The sequence below is a fragment of the Lonchura striata genome, chromosome 1 (genome assembly GCF_050655825.1).
Source record: "Lonchura striata isolate lonStrDom1 chromosome 1, ASM5065582v1, whole genome shotgun sequence".
Lineage (NCBI taxonomy): Eukaryota > Metazoa > Chordata > Aves > Passeriformes > Estrildidae > Lonchura > Lonchura striata.
Genome location: NC_140703.1, coordinates 3,883,331 through 3,903,229, shown reverse-complemented (window position 1 = coordinate 3,903,229; position 19,899 = coordinate 3,883,331). Strand labels below are relative to the sequence as shown.

Sequence of the window (19,899 nt, the reverse complement as noted above, 5' to 3'; positions counted from 1 at the left end):
TCTATTTCTTTGGAGAATGTTATGTAGTGTGAAAGTCTGTAGAATGATGCTGACAGCCTGTAATCTTGATACTCTGCAGCGCTGAAAGGAAATTGCTTGCAAAGGACTTGCAAGGAAGGTAAAATGTCTGTCATTTCCAGTTACGTACATTTTAAGGTATTTAATTGATGATACTGAAATAATGCAGCATTACCCCTTCTAACAGGCTGGGTCAAAACTGATATCAGCTGCAAAACTCCTCTAACATCAGCAACAATATAAAAATTTATATGTGATCAAAGAAGGTGAAAAGTGTAGTTTGGAAATCACTCTTGGCTTTCTAATTTTTTTCCACGTGCCATCACTTTTTCAGAATCACTTTTTATTAGCATTGGGTCAAATGCTGCTTTTGTTTATAGTATTTAGAAGAGCTCTGTGGACATAATTTGGATTATTCTTGTTTTCTGTTCTTGTGTCAGAACACCCACTTTTGATTTCTGTGAAGGAAAAATGTTGCCAAATCTAGTTGAATAATATAGAGCAAGAAGAAAAATGTAGGAGGAAGGGGTTGGGAATGTAATGGCAACAGGGAGCTTGCTTTGTCTTAGTAAATGTGTAGGTAGGGAGTGATTCTAGATGTTAGTGATAATGAAGGAGCATGAAGCAAAGAAATAACCTTATTAAAGTACTAGTAAATCCTTTTGGTTCTGGTTGTTCATGAGCCGTGAACAATATTAGTACAATTTCAGTGGCATTAAAATCCTCGCCGAACTTCTGCAGGGTATTCCATTCATCTGACAAATAATTTCTCTCATTTAAAGGTGAGCAGTATTTTGCAGAATCAGTGAACCAATTCTGTGTCTGAAAGTCAAGGTACTTGACAGAGTCAGTAATATGAGCCCATATAAGTTTGTTGTGCTTCAGTATTTCATTTGCCAAAAAAGAAAAAGCCCTAAACTACTGGATTTTAATAAGTGAAAAGCTATCTGTAAATGTCAAGTATTACAATTTACCTGTGCAAGCCACTGCTGAAAATCTCCATGAATCACACTGGAAATTGGTTTCCAGCTCCTTTTGCTGCCTACCTCGATCCTCCCACATTCAGCTGAAATTAGAAAAGTTATTATTCATGTTCCCTTTGTTAGGTGCTGTTGCTACTGCATATTTACTTTAACAGTGGTTTTACTTCAGCTTAAGATAAAGCAAGTCCCTTTTGCATCGCCTGCAGAGCAGCTCACTGATGCTTTTGGATTGCAATGTTGTGTTGTATAAATGTTATTTATGTAAACACTTTCCTCAAAAAAACTCCTACTTCACGCTAATACAACAAACATGATTAATCAAAAACCTTTCCTTCTGAACTTAGCCTCTTATTCTATTAGAAGTGAATCTGTTAAGACAAGCATGGCAAAAAACCCTCTAATGTGACCAAAATCTCCGGAAGAAAAGCCTACTTTGTGCCAGAGCAATTCTAAAATAGCCTGCTAATTATCTGGAATTGATTTACATTCTTTTTAAGGTACTGTCTGCAACTGCTTTCTTTTAAGTAGAACATTTCTGTTGTTATCACTGGTATCAGTGATACATGGTCTTTGATTGTCATCTGGCAGAGTGGCATTTGCCCCTTGAGACAGTAAAAGTACTTGACCCTGCTTTGAAAGCAGCCTTACTAATCCAGTAAGTGACCACACCATCTTCCTTAAAAGCAGAGGAGAGCAGTGAGGCTTGTCACAAGCAGCCTGAAAGGCCCTTCTAGAGAGGCAAAGATCTGTGTAATTAGTCCTGCTGAATCAGTGCAGGAAGCTGAAGCCACATTAAAATTAAATTACTTGGTTCACATTACTTCCTGCACTACTCATTAACTAATGCAGTGTCAGAATGGAAGAACAAGAAAACAAAGATGTCTCTAAGTTAGTAGGATGCACATAAAGCTCTTCCATGAAAGAGTCTCTCTTCATCTGGAGATTTAGGAAACGACTATTCACAGGAGTTAAGTTTTGTATACAGCTGTCCTCTTCCAAGGTCTCTTAACATTTTCAGTTCTCTGGAACATCAGCATGGATGCAAAGTGTCATTTTCAGATTTGACCTAGAAGCTGGCTGTAGACAGACCCAGAAATCATGCAGAGAGAGAAAGAAGGAGCTTCATTTGCTCACTTTGGTTAGAGAAGCCAGGGGTTTTGTCGTTGCCATAAGGACTGCAATAGTTCAGTCTTGTATGTGGCCCTGGTATGAGCTGACACTTGGCTTTTGGAAACACGTTGAGGAAGGTTCATCAGTAGCCTGCTCACGCTCTTCCATGTACTCCTCAAAGTTCCAGGAAAGGAACACTTGTAGCATATTGCTTCTTAGGGTTTCTTCAGCTCTGAAATATCTCAGAACCTCATAACATAACCCAGTGTCTTATTTCCCTGTCTTTTGTCTAGGCTAGGATGTAAGTGCCCTGCTGGGAACTGGAAATAGCCTTAGTGCTAGGTACTCTATTAGAGGTTTATAGGCCATTTAGGATACCTGAGAGTGATTGCATGCATTACCTTTTTACTTTAATAAATATAATACCCCAGTCCCCATTCTCTTCTAAAGTCAGCAGATAGCATGAGTTGCTGTGCTGATAAAAAGTGCACTCAGAAGCACTGAGAGAAGGTTCTCTCAGACAGAACCCTCTATAGAGCTGGCTACTTAATAAGGAAATCACAAGAGTTGAAAAGTGCCTCTCAAGCATGTGCTGAGAATTCATTGTTTCAGCACTGAGTCGGGTTAATAATCTGAACTTGCAATGCTGAGTGCTATGCAGGAAGCTGAATGAGTTCAAGTGAGTTTGAGAAACCACTATTACAAACAACTCGCAAAGCTGGTCCAAATATTCTCACTCCTGTCTGCTGATGGCGTTAAAGGCCTTCTCCTCTTCACCCACCCAAAAGAGGAACTGCAGGGAAAATTTTTTCTTTAAAGGGAAAACCTTTATGTCCACGTACTATTAAACTTTGCCACCTTTTTTTGGAGTACAGCTCTACTGTTCACTATGACATAGAAAAAAATGATTAGTATTGCAAATTGTGAGTTACAGTAAGAGCAAGTAAGTCATCTATGCATGACCTATAAAAAAAACTAAGCATAAATGAAGAGCCTGTGTGTGAACATTTCCAGCTTCTGTGCTCTTTGAATTTTGCATCCAAATTTTGCATCCTGGGCTTCTCTCCAAGTTTGACAAATGTTAATTGGAAAAAGAAGGAGTTGGTTGATGCTGTGCTGCCACGCTGGCCGCGTGCCCGTGCGGGGATGTCAATGCTGCAGTGTGCCCCCACGGGCAGCTGCACGTGCATGCGCACAGGCCTGTGCTCACGCCGGCCTCTCCTGGGGCTGCAACCAGCAGCAGAACAACGTGCCTGTCAAAACCCTGGCCTACTTCCTGCAGCCTCACTGCTTTCCCTTTGCTTGTGAATGGATTCATGTTTTAGGAAATGGTTGGGTGATACCTGGCAAAGGCATGAAATAAAACTCAGCAAAAGTTAGTACCTCAGTACCCATGAGGTTAAAGTAAAGAGGATATGAGCACTGGCTTTTCTGCATGAATACTGCTTATAGGTGGGGATTTTCCACAGAAGGCTTGGAGGTAGCAAAGGTTATTTTCATCTGTCATTTCCTCCTTTTGATGTATCTTTTCATTGAGCAAATGCCATTACCAGGGCTTTCTCATGTGTCAGCTAATATTTAGCTATTGCTCCAGGGCTTGGTGTTGCTGGAAATGTCTTTCAACTTCCTAGTAACAGCCCAACAGTACCATTTCACAATTATTCCCACGCAACACTGGAATGAGCAGGGTTGAGAATAAGTAGCGATTTGAATAATGAAATAATCTTTCACTAACTGCCTAGTTTTACTCTGTTCTTTTTTGTCCCTGGTCTTAGTAATTAGTATTAGCTGCATTTCAGTACTCCATCCCAGAAGTACCTGAAATGCTCACATGCATCCTCTTGTAAAAATCCACAAAGGTGAATATTTCAAGGTCAGAAGAGCAGAATAATTATTTTGAATAATATTCCTCTTGATAATGAACTAATTGCAATTGTTAATTCAAAAATATCTTCCTGTTCCTGTGGTTTTCAAAAGATGACAATACTTAAAATGACATGTTAGTGTTATTCAATAGTAACACAAAGAATTAAACTGAAGTGTAGGCATCCCCTGGACAAAAAGTTTCCCATCCCTCCTCTAGTTTTAGGGCAGAAGTTTCTTCTTGTATCTTGGTAAGGGAGCTCTTTTAAGGTTTTAGAGTTCCTCCTATCCTTCTTCAGCATGGCTTGTCCACGAGCATTTTTCCTTCTTTCAAAGAATCCATTTGGGAAAGAATACAAGCCAGTAGTCAGACCAAAACAGATGGGCTGTTTGTGGAATTTTCCTGGAAACTAGTGCCAAGAAATTGTGCAGAAAGTTTCAAAAGGTTTGACAGCATCTGTTGAACATAGTTTCCTTTGTTACAGGAAGCGCTCAAGCTCCTGGTATGATGGCAGGAAGGATTTCCGCTGAGTTTATCAAATGCTGCCTAACAACAGTAAAAACAATGAAAACTGTGATCTTAAAAGTGTCACTCTTTAATTTTGTACTAATTTGTCCAGCAGCCATTTCACTACAGCCTTCTGTAGAGTGAGTGTATACTCAAGTAAAACATTCTTGAAGACTTTAATAATCTTCAGCTATATAATATTGACAAAAAAGAATAAAAAAAAAACTGTTCTGAGAAGTCTTTTCCTGGGACAGAAGAGTATACTCTAGGTATAGCAAGGCGTGGCAGGTTTGGAGGGTTTTTTCTGTAAGTAGTCCAGTCTGCTGACTTTTGTTTGAATAAGGACATACCTGTTAGTATGTTTGGGTTTGTGAGAACTCTTACAAAAAAAAATAATTGCAGGTAACTGTTTTAGAGAAGATAAACAACTGAAAGCCAGCTCAGTTTTCTCTCAGTTGTGAACAGGATTAATAAACAGGTAACAAATTCATGTGGATAGAATGAAAGAGCATCCTTTAAAAAGCTCTTACTTACATGCTCTTTTGGGTTAAATGTACAAAATATGACTTCACTTAGTTATGTTCCATTTGTTGTTATTCATTAATCTTTACCTCTCTGAAGTGCACAGTGTGCTCCTCTGTGATAGTGTTTCCCTCCAAATAATAGGAAGTTTGACATGACCTGAACATAACGGATGTGGTCAGTCCATCTGAGCGTCTGCCAGGCTGGGTGGAGCTGACGTGCTGTGTCTCTGTAGAGTGTCACCTATGAGCAGCCTCTGCTGACACTGATCCAGTGTGGGTGTCAGGAGATGAGAAGCAGGAAGCTGGTCCCACTTCCTGTCAGAGAAACCATAGCTTCTACAGTGCTTGTCTCCTGTAGGAGACTGCAGAAGCCTGGACAGATGAATTTGTTGGTACAGCTACATACAGAGGGAAGGTGAACGGCACGGTGCTTGTCACCCTTCTGCTAAAAGCAGTTAATCTAAACTTGGTGTCCCACTGACTGCTCTAATCAGGGGAGAAGGAACTGGTGAAGAAGCCAAGTGGGTTTTGCGCCTAGAGTGAATCAAACAAACGGCAGAAAATAAAACACAGAATCTGCTTACAAATACAAGTATTCTTCTTGAATTGATCTCTTGTCTAGTTTTTGGGGTCAGGCTAAATGTTCTGAGTAAGGGTGAGCTTTCCTACCTCACCTGTGTTTTTTCAGATCTTCACCACCTCTCTTTTATACATTCAATAACCTTTATGCCTGAAACCTCAGAATTTAGGCTGGATCATTTATCTCTGTCTGGTGGACAGACATTTTTGTATTGCACCTCTCAAAACCACCTGTGTCTGGAAAAAAACTTCCTTTTTATCTGCACCACAAAGAGTTTTACTGATATCCAGAGTTTCAAAGCAGTTGAACTTGACCTTTACCAGCATAAGGTTTTACTTGGAGGAACAAAGCTTTCATTTGTGAAAAAAAGTTGTTCTGTTCAGTGGTGGAAGAAAAGAAGAAATGGAAGAAGATATGGCCAGACAATGTATCTTCTAGAAAGCTGTAATATTTCCTGCAGCACCCAGATCTTTATGCTGTGCCAATATATTGTGTCTCTAAACACCCAAATTTGCCATTCCTGATTTTAGCAAAGTGACCCCAACATAAAGCTTGAAGAATATAGCAATGAGCAAGGCCCATGGCATACAGCAAGACCTTTCAGTGCTCAACAGTAAGTCTGCATTTGAGAAGAAGCATGTAATTTACTTTTTAGAGACTCAGAGTACAAAATACCAGTTTATCAGTGTGAGGGACCTTCTGACAAGCAGCAGATAAAGCTTTACTGTGATGCAGAAAATGCAGTAACAGTAAAGGGTTATTAAGTCTTTTTATGACAATCCATCTGATATTTCATCTCAGAAAATGCTGATAGCTCCTCTTCACCATGTCTTAAGTGTGCCAGCTCTATTATACAGATCCCAATCTTTAAACCATGCTTTGGCAAATGTATCCTTTGTGGCACTTGTGTAATCGATTATGCTTTACTCAGTGCTGTGATTGTTTACAACGCACCACAGTCTTCCACTGCATGTGAAGACACATTTATTATAGACAATGGTGCCAGTGCTGATCAGTTCTTATTGGCCATTTCAAAACAAAAGCCAGACAAAAAGGCATCTGTTTTCAGTGGCTGGTCAGGTTAGTACTGAAAGTCTCTTCTTGGTGCTTTTCACCCTATGTTGGAATACAGCTGTCAGTGCTCAGGGGTCCCTTTCACTGAGGGCCACCTCTCTAGAAGAGCTGCTGTGGACTCAGACTAATTCTAGCACTGACCTGCCTTTCACAAGTTGTTCAGGCAAATCTTCACACTGAGTCATTAGAGCCTTACAAATGGTGTACATTTAAAACATCCAAGAGTAAAAATGAGTCACTTTTCAAGCAACAATTGCTATTTTGAGTTACTGTTTTGCATTACACTCACCAGGACGTGCAGGAAACAACAGTGTTTAAGCTTTCCTGCTGCTTGTGGTTCCTAGCACATGACCAGCCAGAGCAGCTATATCACTGAGGCACACCTTGCTCTTACCCAGAAATCATATTCCCAGGAATACATATCACTTTATCAGAAGGAAGTGACTCTGGACTTCTACAAAAAGTTGTTTCAGGCAAAGAAGGGGGTTGCTTTCAGTGGCCAGCTTGACTCGCAGATAGTACACCCTCTGCCTTGGAGACAGCTGAAAATGGAACTGAGACCCAACAGTACCAGCATGCAGAGGGAAGAAAGGCAGAGTTAAGAACATGGTAGAAGTGACCATTCCCATGGATTACAGACTTGGAAGACAAAAGCTGGGGAACACAAAGAAACAGTTGGACGTGCCCATGCAGAAAAAGGAAATGGTAAGGCTGCAACATAGGAAGAGTCATCAGTAGGTGGAGGAGCATGTCTCTGTCATGCAGAGGCAGAAGGGATTTCTGATTTGCAGAGAAAAACCAACAAGGAAGAAGATAGCACTGGAATGAACATATTTGCTATGAGAGTGAAAAGAGAGAAAAGCACACAATAAGAAAAAGGTGCAGCTCATTGAAGGAGGTAGAAAAAGAGGTATTGAGGGTGAGGAAGTTCTCTACAGCCTTAACGTAAGCTAAAGCTAACACAAGTTACAGGACATTCCCACCAGCCTGTGGACACACACAAACACCCCACACAAACAAACAAACCTGTTTACTATAGCTACTTTTGGTGTCCAAAAGCCACAAGAAGAAATTAAATAAGGAGAGGAGAAAAAATGGGGGAGTTAAAAGGTTAGGTGAGGACAAGAGTCTGAGCCACTTCAGAAACAGATACACAAGCAAAGGAAATTCTAAACGGAAGGAGAGGAAGGGAGGAGGAGAAGCAGGAAGACAGAAAGCAGTGAGCTGAGTATGCGGGAATAGTGCTGCTTTCCACATAAACCTCCTTTGTTAGCAGCTCTTCCAGTTCTGGTCTCTGAATAGCTGGAGCAGTTCCCACTGTTCTGCAGGGAGATGCTGCATTATTTGCTGCAGCCACAATGAAACAGTTAAAACACTGTACAAACTCTTGCAGTAGTACAAGCAAGGCCCTATCCATAACAGCTACAAGCCTTGTTTGGCTACAGCCTGGAGAAGAAGGGGGGGAAAAAAGGAAAATAACCCTTTCAAAGGCACTGTTCTCCCTCTTGCTTTTTTTTTCTTTCTCTATGGAGAGGAGCTGCATTTAACTGCTGCTAATTGGTAGATAAACAGGATTTAATTATTTAATGTTGCATGTTTAATATAATTTTCACAAGTAATAGGGAAATTTCAAGCAAAACTAAAGCTGTTTTACAGATTTTTTTCAGTTGACCTGTGGTACCTCCAGTAGAGTTCCTGTTGGAACTCTTCCTTTTTTTTTACTTGTTTGCAAGTTCAAATTTGGTGTCAAAGGGAGAACCCACAATTATCACTTCAGGCAGGTTTAAAGACAGTTATAGTTAAACAAAACTTGGTTGAAAAAAGCATCTGTTGGAGACCTGCTCTTGAGGAGAGCCATAAGCTAAATTTAAAGTTGCTTCCTGTAATTCAGAAAATTAATTTCATCCTTGTTTCTTCTTTGTCCCTGCTCCAAACTGAAGACTTGTGATGACAAGCTGGTTGAAAATACTCATGTGTAACTAAAGTCAGGTGGAAAAATGTCCACATGAGGAGGCCAAAATACTGTACCAACCAGTAGCAGAGTTCCAGCTAGGGTTCAGCTGGAGCGCTGCCTGTCCCTGGCATCCTGCCCCAGAGCCACAGACCAACCATGTGTGTGTGTGCCCTCGGCCTGGGCCAGTCTGCCTGGGAAGACTCCTGGCCCCACAGGGATCGTGGAGATGGCAGTGCCTTGTGGTCTCCCTACACTGGCTCTGAAAGCCTCAGCAGCCCCAGCTCTTTAGAGCCACTGGGCTGTACAGGCAGGCACTGGGATGAAGCCTGTCTGGACATGGAGCACTCTGCTGGACAGTTCCAGTGGGGAAAGGCAAACGTGGCCCTGGGACTCCAGCCTTCCTGCTGGGATAAGCTGAGCTAACGAGAAGCTGCTGTGGGTGTGTTCAGCTGCCTGTTTTGTTTCTGCATCTGCACGTTTCTATCACTTCTCTGCACGAGTTGCCAATGCACAGCAGTGTGATGAGCAGGAACAGCTCACAGATCAGGCTGAAAACTAATCTGGTAGGAGTCCCCTCTGCCCACCCACCCCATGCAGTCAGCTCAGCAGCCCCTGGAGAAGACAAAGAATGGGAAACAGAGGCAAGGAAGGCAGTGGGGCATTTTCTGTTGGTACTGCACTACCAGCTTCACAACCAGCTTGGCACTGGTGGTCTAGCTGCCACCTGCAATGCCAGTCTGTGATTCTTCATTAGCCATTATTGGGTCCTACCAGTACTGGAAAGTTTCACCCTGCAGGCAGGCAAGCCATACTAAATGACTAAAACTAAAATACTCTGCTAATTATTCCAGTAATTCATTTTTCTTACATTAGAATTTATTCTTGAGAGGTTTTATCAGAGAACCGATTAAGTGATCCTACCTCCACCTTACGAAAGCTTTTACTTTTTAAAACAGAATAGATTCCTTGCTGGTCACTCCTCTCTGGACTCTCATGAATATCATTGTGAAAGAGCTTCATGGCTAAATTAAATATTGGGGAAAAGAATGGCAGAATGCCAGCCACTTTATATTATAATAATAATGCAAGCCCCTTTATCTCATACTATTATAATAATAAAGATAATGTATAATATTATTACCCTTTTATACTAATTTTGGCCTTTTCTCTATTGTCTTGGAACATCTCCATTGATTTTATTCTTAATAATATAGCATTACACTGAGGCACAGGGTAGGCTGGGGCTCATGGACATAACCATACAAGAAGTCAGAGCAATCACATTCACCCATGATGCTTTTCAGTGTAATATCTGTTGTCTTCAGTGCAAGTTGCATCTCCTCTCCCTCTGCATTGTGGGCTCTAATACATGCAGAAAACAGGAGCTCAGGGAGTCTGAGCTAAAATAGACTGGAGGTTGAGGACCCAAGAAAGTAAGGACTATTGCATGCTTGCCCTTGTCCCCAGCACCCACATCTGGGCGCCATCATTACAGAGCATGGGGCCAAAACTGCTTTTAGGGCAGACCCAACACAGCCAATTCATATATTCCACAGCACCTGAATTTGGCCCAAATCTCACAGAGTTCTTGCCATCGACTGAAGCTTTGTGGCTAGCAAACTACACCTCATTACAAATCATGTTGCACAGTCACTGGGGAAACATTCCTCAGTCAGTTCAGTCTCCCTGTTCCAACAGCTTCATGCGCTACTCATAATGCTCTACAGAAGCAGCATACATGACATTACATGCACATAAAAAGTCTCTAAAAAAATTAAACACTTGCTAATCTTGTGGGGACATTGTGCTGAAAGGGGTGTATCCATCAAAAGAAAACCAATTCCATTTCATGCAAGCTTATCAAGAAAACATACACAATATGCAACCATTTCACAGCTGCCAAAAGAGATCTGTCTAATTTCTTTTTTTAGCTAGAAGGGGAAATTTAACCAGGCAAAGCTGTTCAAAGCCAAGAAGACTATTAAAATAAAAAAAAAAGTAGAAACCATCCACAATTTCATCCAAAAGCAGAAGAGTTTGTCTTTGAAATCAAATACTTGGCCAGGTGACATAAATGTGATTGCATGTGAGGTACATCAATTAGTGGATTTATTGGTGGACTGTCTGTAATCCTGAGAACTAAACCTAGAGAAAGCATTTTGTGCAGTTCTGTTTTTGGTATTTCTCTATCCTTCTCTCCCCCATCCTCCCTCCTCTCTAGTCTCTTGTCATCCCTCTCCCATGCAACAACTGGTTGCATGTTAACAATATTTTTCTTTGTGTCTCTACAAATGCCATTAGATCCAAGCATGTCTCATGGAATTTGAGACTATCATCTGTTCATGTGTACTGGGTAATCAGCAACTTCCACAAGACAACCATTCTCCTCACCCAGATTTCATTTGCTTAAAAACATCTCAGGAATTCTTATGAATTGTTTAACTGTTTTAAATTAGCACCAAAAGAAGCCCTACCACTTGCCTCTGCAATTGCACCCAACCTGAATTTGGATGCATTAAGAATAAAATCAATTAATGCCAACCTGCATGCCATTAGAAACCATTCAGGCCAAAGAGGGGCCAAATGTTAAAATAATTTGCAAAAAATGACTACTGAAAAAAAAAATACTTTGTGTAGGGTGGCTGATTTATCCTGCCCAGTTGGAGACTGAAAGCTCCTGAAGATAGAGGGAGAACAAGGCTAAGAGTGTTGGGGTTGTCCAGCCTAGAGAAAAGAAGGCTCCAGAGAGTTGTTAGACCAGCCTCCCAGTACGTAAAGGGACCTGCAAGAGAGCTGGGGAAGGACTATTGGCAAGGGCAAGTGGTGATAGGACAAGGAGGAATGGCTTTAAACTGAAACAGATTTTCGTTAGATGTTAGAAGAAATTATTAGCTGTGAGGGTGGTGAGACACTGGAACAAGCTGCCCAGAGAGCTGTGTGCCGCGCTCCCGCCCCGGTTCCCTTTGTCTCAGCCCCGGCTAGCTCTCATCCTGGGGCGAGAGTGGGCGATGGAGGCACCCTCCGCCGCTCCCAGCTGGGGTTTGGAGAGTGCCTTCGTGGGTTCCGGGCAGCGCTAGCAAGCCTCGCGGTGGTAAATGAAGAGCGGATCCTGCTGGGGGCTAAGTCCGAGTTTATTGTAGCCCAACGGGGCCAAATGTCCTAGAACGGGGCCAGCCAACAGGAACAAGCACAAGGTGCTTGCACTGGCTTATAAACTGTAAGGGAGGGGTATCCAACGACCAATGGGGATAGGGATAGGGGGTGGCTCCGGGATGGGGGGATATGGTGGGGTTCAATGGGGGAAGGATATGGGGGGAGTCCCAGGTCCTCGCCCAATCACCCGGTGCCCTGAGTAGAAGCTTCTGGATGGATGGGAAGGGGCACCGAGTGATAGACAAGGCACCCGGGGGGGGTAAAATGCCTCTTTCAGGGTGATGGATAGATACTGGGAAGGCGGGAAGGGAGGACAAGGCGGGAAAACTGGGGATAAACCAAGTTGCACACGGGGGTACAAAGGAATAAACCAATACATAATACAGGGATAATAAAACATATACATAACGCAACTCCACAGCTGTGGATGTGCCATTCCTGGAAGTGTTGAAGGGCAGGTTGGATGGAATTTTGAGCAACATGTCTAATGGAAGCTGTCCCTGCACATAGCAGGGGTCTGGTGGGAATTGGAACTAGATGATCTTTAAGGTCCCTTCCAACCCAAAGCATTCTGTGATTCTAAGGGCTGCACAGTCCTTGCCTGGGCTCTTCTAGGAAGCTGAGTGAAGACAGCACGGATTCCTCCTGGGGATAGCGTGTGAGCTGCCACAGGAAAGGTGGTTCCAGGAGATTGTGCTTTGGAGATACACCTAGGAATTAAAACTTTGCTGTTTTCTGGGAGAGGGCAGTAATTACTTACTCCAGGAATAAGTGATCCATATCCAGCAATGGATCCCCATGCAAGTAGCCCTTACAGACACTATGTGAATATTCTTACATTTATCTATGTTTGTGGTGGAGTCACTCTTCAGGTCCTTGTGGCTTAAATATCCTCTTGGGACCTCAGTTACTGCCCCTGAGGGGGCTGATACGTCCCCATCTAGGTATTCCTCAGATGGAAGCAGTAATGTTATTATTACTACAGTAACATAGTGCTGTAAATGGACTGCTTGTGCTTGGTTACCTACCACAGATTTAATCCATGGGCATAACAGTCTTCTCTTTGTGTTTTCATAGCCTGGCTCATCAAAGGAAGACCTTTTGTTTCCATCCAGGATGATAAATGGGTTTTAGCTTTATTTTCTCAGAGGGAAGCTTACATGATTGTACTGTCTGTCATCTGTCTACACCGATAAGTTTTTAACTGCCGCAGCCAATTATAATTATTTTCAAAGAAAAAAACTGCCAGAGGCAGACATCTCCATGATAATTATATTTCTATGGATTTTGTAAAAGCAGCAGACTGGGTTGTGGCTAAGGACGAGGAGGAGGAAGAGGACAAAGCACAAGACCACACTGAGTGTGCCATGTCAAGGAAGTCTGGGAGGCCTCAGCTGATCCTCAGCCCATTCTGGCTGAAGGCAGCCAGCCAGGCAGTCTGCAGCACTGGAGAGTCAGTGGGCATGGCAGTCTCTGCAGACATCTCACAAAGCGTTCTTGTCCATGGGTGTGATTTCCTAGGGGACATCACTGTGGCTGTGGCTGCTGCTGTGCAAAGCAAGAGCAGGCATAGCCCTTCTTTCTGCTGGCAGTGATGCAGGGATCTCGTTGTGCTGATGCAGGCAGTGGCACTGTGCTGCCCTGGGCCTGTGCTTGCAGGCTGCAGAACCTGGGTGGTGGCTGGGCAGGGCTGGGCTGGTAGGTGCCCCCAGGCAGGACAGACAGGCAAAGTGCAAGGCACGGTCAGCATATGCTCCATGCTGTGACTAATTGAACATAATGGGTGCACTGCTAACAAAGACTCCTAGTGTGGAGGACAGTGTGTTCTCTGTGCTCAGAGACCTGCCAGCCACTAATGAAAGCTGCTAAGGCCAGCTTTGTAAATGCATTTAGGTGACTGAGCCAGATATTTGAGGACAGGTAGAACCTAATTCTCTCTGACATCAAAAGGGACTCTGACTTGCACTGCATGGGCAGTCATGTCTTTAAACAGCTTCAAAGCTATGAACATTTCTCCTTAAATATTTTAGAAGAATTGACCCTCTCTCTGAGTGAATCTGGTGTGAAATGAGAGGTTTCTAGAACCCTTGAGAACCAAGTAACTTAGCTGAACCTTTCCCTGAAATGATACATACTGCTTCACCACTACAGGACGTTCTTGGAAGGAACAAAAAGCCCAAGATGAAAGCAGATCACCATCTTCACTGCCTAGCTACCATGACATGTAATTCCTCTTGGCTTGCCAATAACCTGGTCCAGTTCTCCAGGTCTTATCTAGGTGGAGGGCAGCTGCAGGTACCCCCAGGCTGTCTACCTGTCTGTCTCAGCTGTGGCCTGCAGCAGGGGTTCAGTGACCTGGAACACAAATCTGCTTCAGAAGCCGTCATGGCAGGAGAGTTTCACAGGCTGGAGTTTCACCACCCTTATCTCCCTGTTAGCCAAACCTTTCCCAGAGTGCTTTCTGTTGAACAAGATTTCTTGTCTCCCGCACACCCCCACTAAAAGTCACTAATGTCACCGAGTTGCCTGACGAATCCCAGCAGCTACAGCAGCAGCTGAAGAAAGGAAATTGCAAAAAAATGCATTCAAATACACAACAAGAGTAGAAAGAGAGTAAGCGAAGAAGGGGAGGGTTGGGAGCATGAAAGAAGTACTGTTTCCCTAAAACAGTTTGTTTTGAAAGGGAGGACAAATGACTGTATTTTAGCCCTACCAAACATCTGTGAAAGGTTAACATTTCTTCACAGCATTGCTTTATTTTTGCCTAAGTCTTCAGCAACTATTACTCAAAGTTAATTCAGGCTTTGGCCCTTGGGAACTTATTTAATGTGCTTAGAAGTCCATTAATATTTATAAATGTCACTTGAATTCCATTTTTACCCTCTTATCCAGGCAGGAGCACTCATAAAAAGAAAAATTTTTGGTTTTGTTGGGTTTGGTTTTGGTTTGGTTGTTTTTCTTCAGAACTGTAGTAAGCTCAGGGTTGAGCCTGTTCAAAAAATGTCATATTCTATATAGCTGTGATATACAGTTTTGCTAGCCTGCCTATGTCCTGAAGAAGGGCCTGAGAGTTAGATGTTAGGCCTGAAAAAATGGAGATGGTGTCTATTCTCAGCTCTGCCACTGGCTAATTATGCAACCTTAGTCAGTTGATTTAACCTCGGCACGCTTTGGTTTCCAGATCAGAAATGAAAGGATAAAAGGCTGCTCTGTGAATCCTTTGTGGAGCCTGAGGGAGAACAAGGTATTACCCATCACGTTGCTGCCTTGTGAGCTCTGGGTGTGGGTGGTTTCTGGGTTAGGGCAGGGTACCTATGGTGAGTGATTCCGGGAACACAGATGGAGGCCTGGCCACTGCATTTTTTCCAAAGGAGACAGCCCTCGCTGTCAGTTTGACAAATCACAGCTACTGACACCCTTTGCTTTAGGCACTTGGGCTTTTATGTCACTCTTCAGCAGTTTCCTGCCAGCCACAGCAGTCGCTGCCTCCTGTACAGTGGCTTTTGTATGCGACTCGTGCCTGTCACAGCTTGCTGACCCCAGAGAGTGATCAATGGCGTTCCAAAGAGCTGTAAAACAGTATAAAATGGCAGATCTAGTGCCTAGTAGTGGTAATAAAATCAGTTGCCTAATTTAAAGACCTGAAGTGTGCCTTGAAAGTCATAAATGAGAGACTCAGGCAGTTTTCAAAATATATGACCTCTCACTTTTGGAGCACTTGGACTTATACACAAGTCACCGCTGGGGATGTGCTTTTCACTGCTGCTGAGATGTGTTTGTGAGCTTCTACAGCATGTACTGCTGGGCAAAACAAGAGTGATGGTTAAAAGCATGCAGCTCTTGTATTACAGCAGAGGTTGCTCTGCGTTTCTGGTTCAGAACAGAAAGCAGAGCTGCCCAACCTGTTTCAGAGGGCATCTGAACTGCCTTGTGCTGCCCGAAACCATCAGGGAGCAAAGGCATTGCAGACATTTCTTGGCAGCAGAAGGCAGAGCACTACAAGACAAAGCATTTCAGGTGCACACCTAGGTGGATGTCACAGCAACCTCCAACACAATGAGGGAAACTGCATGGGAAGAGTTATCATTGAGGGATTTGTGAGACCTGGCTCAGTAGCACAGGAGGCAGCAGCACCCGAGAGAGCAGCGCTCTCCCACGCGAGGCTCCTGGCCCTCCGAGATTTCCCATGCGTGCTGTTTTGCTTCTGGCCAGCGTGGGTGTGCTATGTGTTACCTTAGCAACAGGGACAAGTGTGTGCTGCAGCTGTAGCCTTCTCTTTGCAGCAGGAGAGAGTTCCTGGTTTTCTTACAGAAAATGCTGCGCAGCTCCCCGCAAAGGGGACCCCAGTGCCTGTGGCTATCAACGCGCTGGCACGCAGGGCACAGGCACAGATATGAGCTATGGCTGATGCAGACACATCTTCCCTGCTACCCCCTGCTCCAGCTCGTCTCTTCTGGCCTCCAGAGAACATCATGTGAGCCAGTCTGGCAGGAGCAGGAGCAGCAGCTCTGTGCCAGCCCCCTCCGTCATTTCTCGAGTCAGATGGCTCCCACAGCTCAAGGCTTTTCACTAAACTTGAATGCCGGAGGATGTCTGAGTGCTTTACGAGTATCTGAAGGAAACAAACGCGGCAGCCAAGGCATCAGTACCCATTATTCAGGGAGGGCTGGGGGAGAATGTATGAGAATAGAGATTCAGGGGAGTGTTTGCGGAGTAGACCCACCCAATAGAAAACCAATATAAATGTTGCAAAACCCCATAAATGCAGTAAATCTGCATGAGACATAAAATCTATGGAAATTCAGTTTCTCACAGAATTTTGATTCTGCCCTGACTTTTGTCCTCTGTTGAACTTTGGAACTTGTAACAACACTGTAAATATAAACATATATATAAATGTACATAAAAGTGTTCTCCCCAAATATATTTAAGTCCTTTTTTCAAACACGTTTGGGAACAAAGATTCACAATGTTAAGACAACTCTACATTAAAAAAAAATCCTTGTTGAAACATTTGCTGAAATACTGAAATGTATGTATTACTGCAAACATAGGAAAAACAAGCATTTATCCTTTTAGCTTTTAAAGCCAGTGCAACAACTGATCACTTGCAAGTTCTTCAGCGTTTTTGAACACCTCGTGTTTCATTTGCACTTAGTGCATACGACTGCAGCCAGGAGCAAACGTAGCCCTGGCAGGGCCGGTGTTCCACAGGCTTTTAGCGACAAGGAGGATGCCCTCAGTCCCGGCGTCAGTGAGGGGAAGGACGGGAGAAAATAAAGCGCTCCCTCCTGCCCACCCTTCAAAAAAATCAAGATGTTTCGTAACCAGCACAGCGGTGGAGGAGTCACCATATCAACGCTTTCCGTTTTACAGGAGCCGGCATCTTCCCCCGGCAGCCATCTTACGGGCCCCCGAACTGCGCGTGAGGGGGGAGCCGCGAGCCACAACACCGCGGCCCGGGACATACGTCCCGCTAATCTCTTCAGAAAGCCACCAACCGCGGCAAAAACAAGCCTTATCTCGGCACAGCCCCCGGGCTTACTGCAGAGCACAGCGGGGCGAGGGCGGGGGAGAGGGCGGGGGAGAGCGCGGCGCGCCCCGTGAGGGCGGAGCGCTCCCGCAGGGGCGGCAGCCAATCAGCGCGCGAGCGCTCCCCCGCCGCCGCCGCTGCGGCGCCGCTCGAGCCGCCGCCGGGCCGCGCCGCGCCGCGCCGCGCCGCTCCGCCATGTGGCTGCTGGCCGCCTCCGTGCTGCTCGCCGCCCTGCGCGCAGGTGAGTGCCGCCGCGCCCGCCGCCCTCCTGCTCTTCCCTCCCCTTCCCTCCTCGTCCCGGCGCGAGTACCGCGAAGGCGTCTCCGGTGGGGCCCCCACCGTGTGCGAGGGAAGGGTTGAGTCATCCCCGGTTCGGGTCGGTCCCGCGGCCGCCGCGCGGCGAGGGGGCTCGCGGCGCTCCTGGCCGGAACTGCCGGCGGCTCTGCTGTGCGGGGCCGCCGGGGGTGGGTCGCCATCCTTTGGGAAGGACACACAGCACCCGCTGTCGCCCAGCGTGGCCGGAGCTCTGCTGCTCAGGGCTGCTCAGCTCCGTGTGCTTTCCTCAGCAGCGCTGCGGCTGGCGGCGTTTCTTGGTGTGTAACACCGGGTTTGCGTGCCGTCCAAGGGCGGTGCAGTTCAGACGTGGCACAGTCTTAAATTCTTATTTCTCTGCCTTGAGAAGGAACTCGGTGCGAGGACAGAGATAAAAAAAATTCACCGAGGTGCAGGTGCTGTAGTGTTGTTTTGCAGGAAGCAGCGCATCGAAACTTGCGTGTTTAAACCTCGTGTCGAAATCCCAGTCTGGGTTCCGGGCTTATAGCAGTAGGCTGTCTTAAATGTCAAGCATGGTTTCCGTGAGGAGGTGAGAAGCCTGACCAAGCTCTGACCAAGCTTACCCACTTCTGCCGTGTGTGGCAGATGGGAATTTGCTCTGCGTGTGCAGAGCCTTTCTGTGGCAGCTTCGAGCTCTTCAGAGGTCCCCACACTGCGTATGTAAGGCTCCAAAATCGCCACCTTCATGGGACACCTCCAAGATGATAATCTACGAGACACTTGGAGGCGAAGAGCCCATCCAGTGATCCATTGGCTGCAGGATTTGGGGACTGTTGGGTTTCTCTTACCACCAGAATGGTTGGGAGGTTGGTTGGTGGTGGAAGCACCATCTGCAGGAAGCCCTGGGGCTCCCTTTAGTGGGGGAGCAGCCGCACAACCTCTTCCCTAAAAGCGGCTGGGTCCAAGGGGACAGAGCCCGCAAAAATGTCAATGTGCTGGCCCTGAAAAAGGAAGAAAAATCCCAACAGTTATTATCATGATTTAGTGTGACATTTATTTCACAAAGAACCACTGAAGGTTTAAATTGTCTTCGTTTGATTTTTATTAGGGCATAGGTTGAGGTTTGTGTATGGTTTCCCTTTGTTCTGCTTTTGTTGCTTTGATTAGTTTAAAAATGCAACACAATGAGTAAACCAGAGAATACTTCTTCATTGTGAAGTGCTGTCATGCATAATATATACAGAGCCAGTTTATTTTAAGCTTTTGATATTCAATAGTAATCCAGGAAATGGTGTTAGAATATTAAAGCGATATTTAAAACAGGAGTCTTTTTTTAAAATGTGATCTGGGACTCCTGATTTGAGGGGGAAAAAAATTAAATAACTACTGCAAATAGTGCCATAACTCTCCCCCCCCCTTTTTTTTTTTTCCTTTCTCCCCTTGCCCTAATTAAGTTTAGTAATTAAATACATATCATTTTGGGCTGGTTTTGTACATGTGAGTATCAGTAGTTCCTCTGAAGTCCCTGGAGCTATTCCAGTTTGTAAGTCTCAGTGCTTACAGTATTAGGGGATTACCATATCCTTTCCCATATTTGGTTTTATCAGATGGATGTAGTAAAGCATTTTGAATTTTTAATGGCTTTGGGACTTTGGGGAGCAATTACTATGAAGGAAGCTATTAAACTTTGTTATGATTTCATACAAACAAGAAAAAATAGAGAAAATAAAATATTCAAAGCCTTCATCGCTTACAGCCAAGCTAGTTTAATTAACCTATTTTTTCTGGTTCCTGATGTAATTTATATACTGCTGTTACAATTTTTGATATTCTTAAGAACTAATGATTGAATCTTCATTTCTGATAAAATCTTGGCATAGGGCTTGGGTCTTTCGTGAAGCAGTGGTTAGTCAGTGCTGCTGTTTTAGAGCTGTGCAGTGTGGGAGAGAGTTGGGAAAACCCAGCAGTGGTAACATATTTTTCCTTACCTGCATTGAATGTGTTTATTAGAGACATTAGTCACAGTGATCTGTAAAACAGGTTGGTGATTTTTACAAATTCTCCATTTTCAATTCTGTTGTGTATGCAGTCAAATACTAAGTAGCAAATACTCAGTAGTAATCTTATTTAATATATGGTATTGTGTGTGCCGGTTCTCCCTTGGAGAGGAAAAGAGAGAATTTGCAAGAGATAATCTAACCTGTAGTCATTTGGCTCCACCTTCAGAGATAAGAGGGAACAAGTGACAAAGCTTTCTTTACTAAGCTTCCCTGCCTTTTCTCGGAAGTGTAATAGGGAGACTTTATTCTCTGTGTCCTTAATGAGG

General features: G+C 44.4%; 1 protein-coding gene across 14 annotated transcripts in view; it reads left to right on the top strand.

Annotated features, from left to right (window-relative positions):
• Window positions 1–17,453: 17,453 nt before the first annotated feature.
• CD47 (CD47 molecule) overlaps window positions 17,454–19,899 on the top strand; it is a 50,147-nt gene continuing 47,701 nt past the window's right edge. For all 14 annotated transcript variants that reach the window (XR_014957819.1, XR_013342118.2, XR_013342117.2 and 11 more), the window contains exon 1: window positions 17,454–17,541. Coding sequence is in view for 11 of the 14 variants with exons in the window: in XM_085589433.1 (XP_085445559.1) it covers window positions 17,496–17,541 (46 nt within the window). In the remaining 3 variants the exon portion in view is untranslated. The remainder of the gene's footprint in view (window positions 17,542–19,899) is intronic.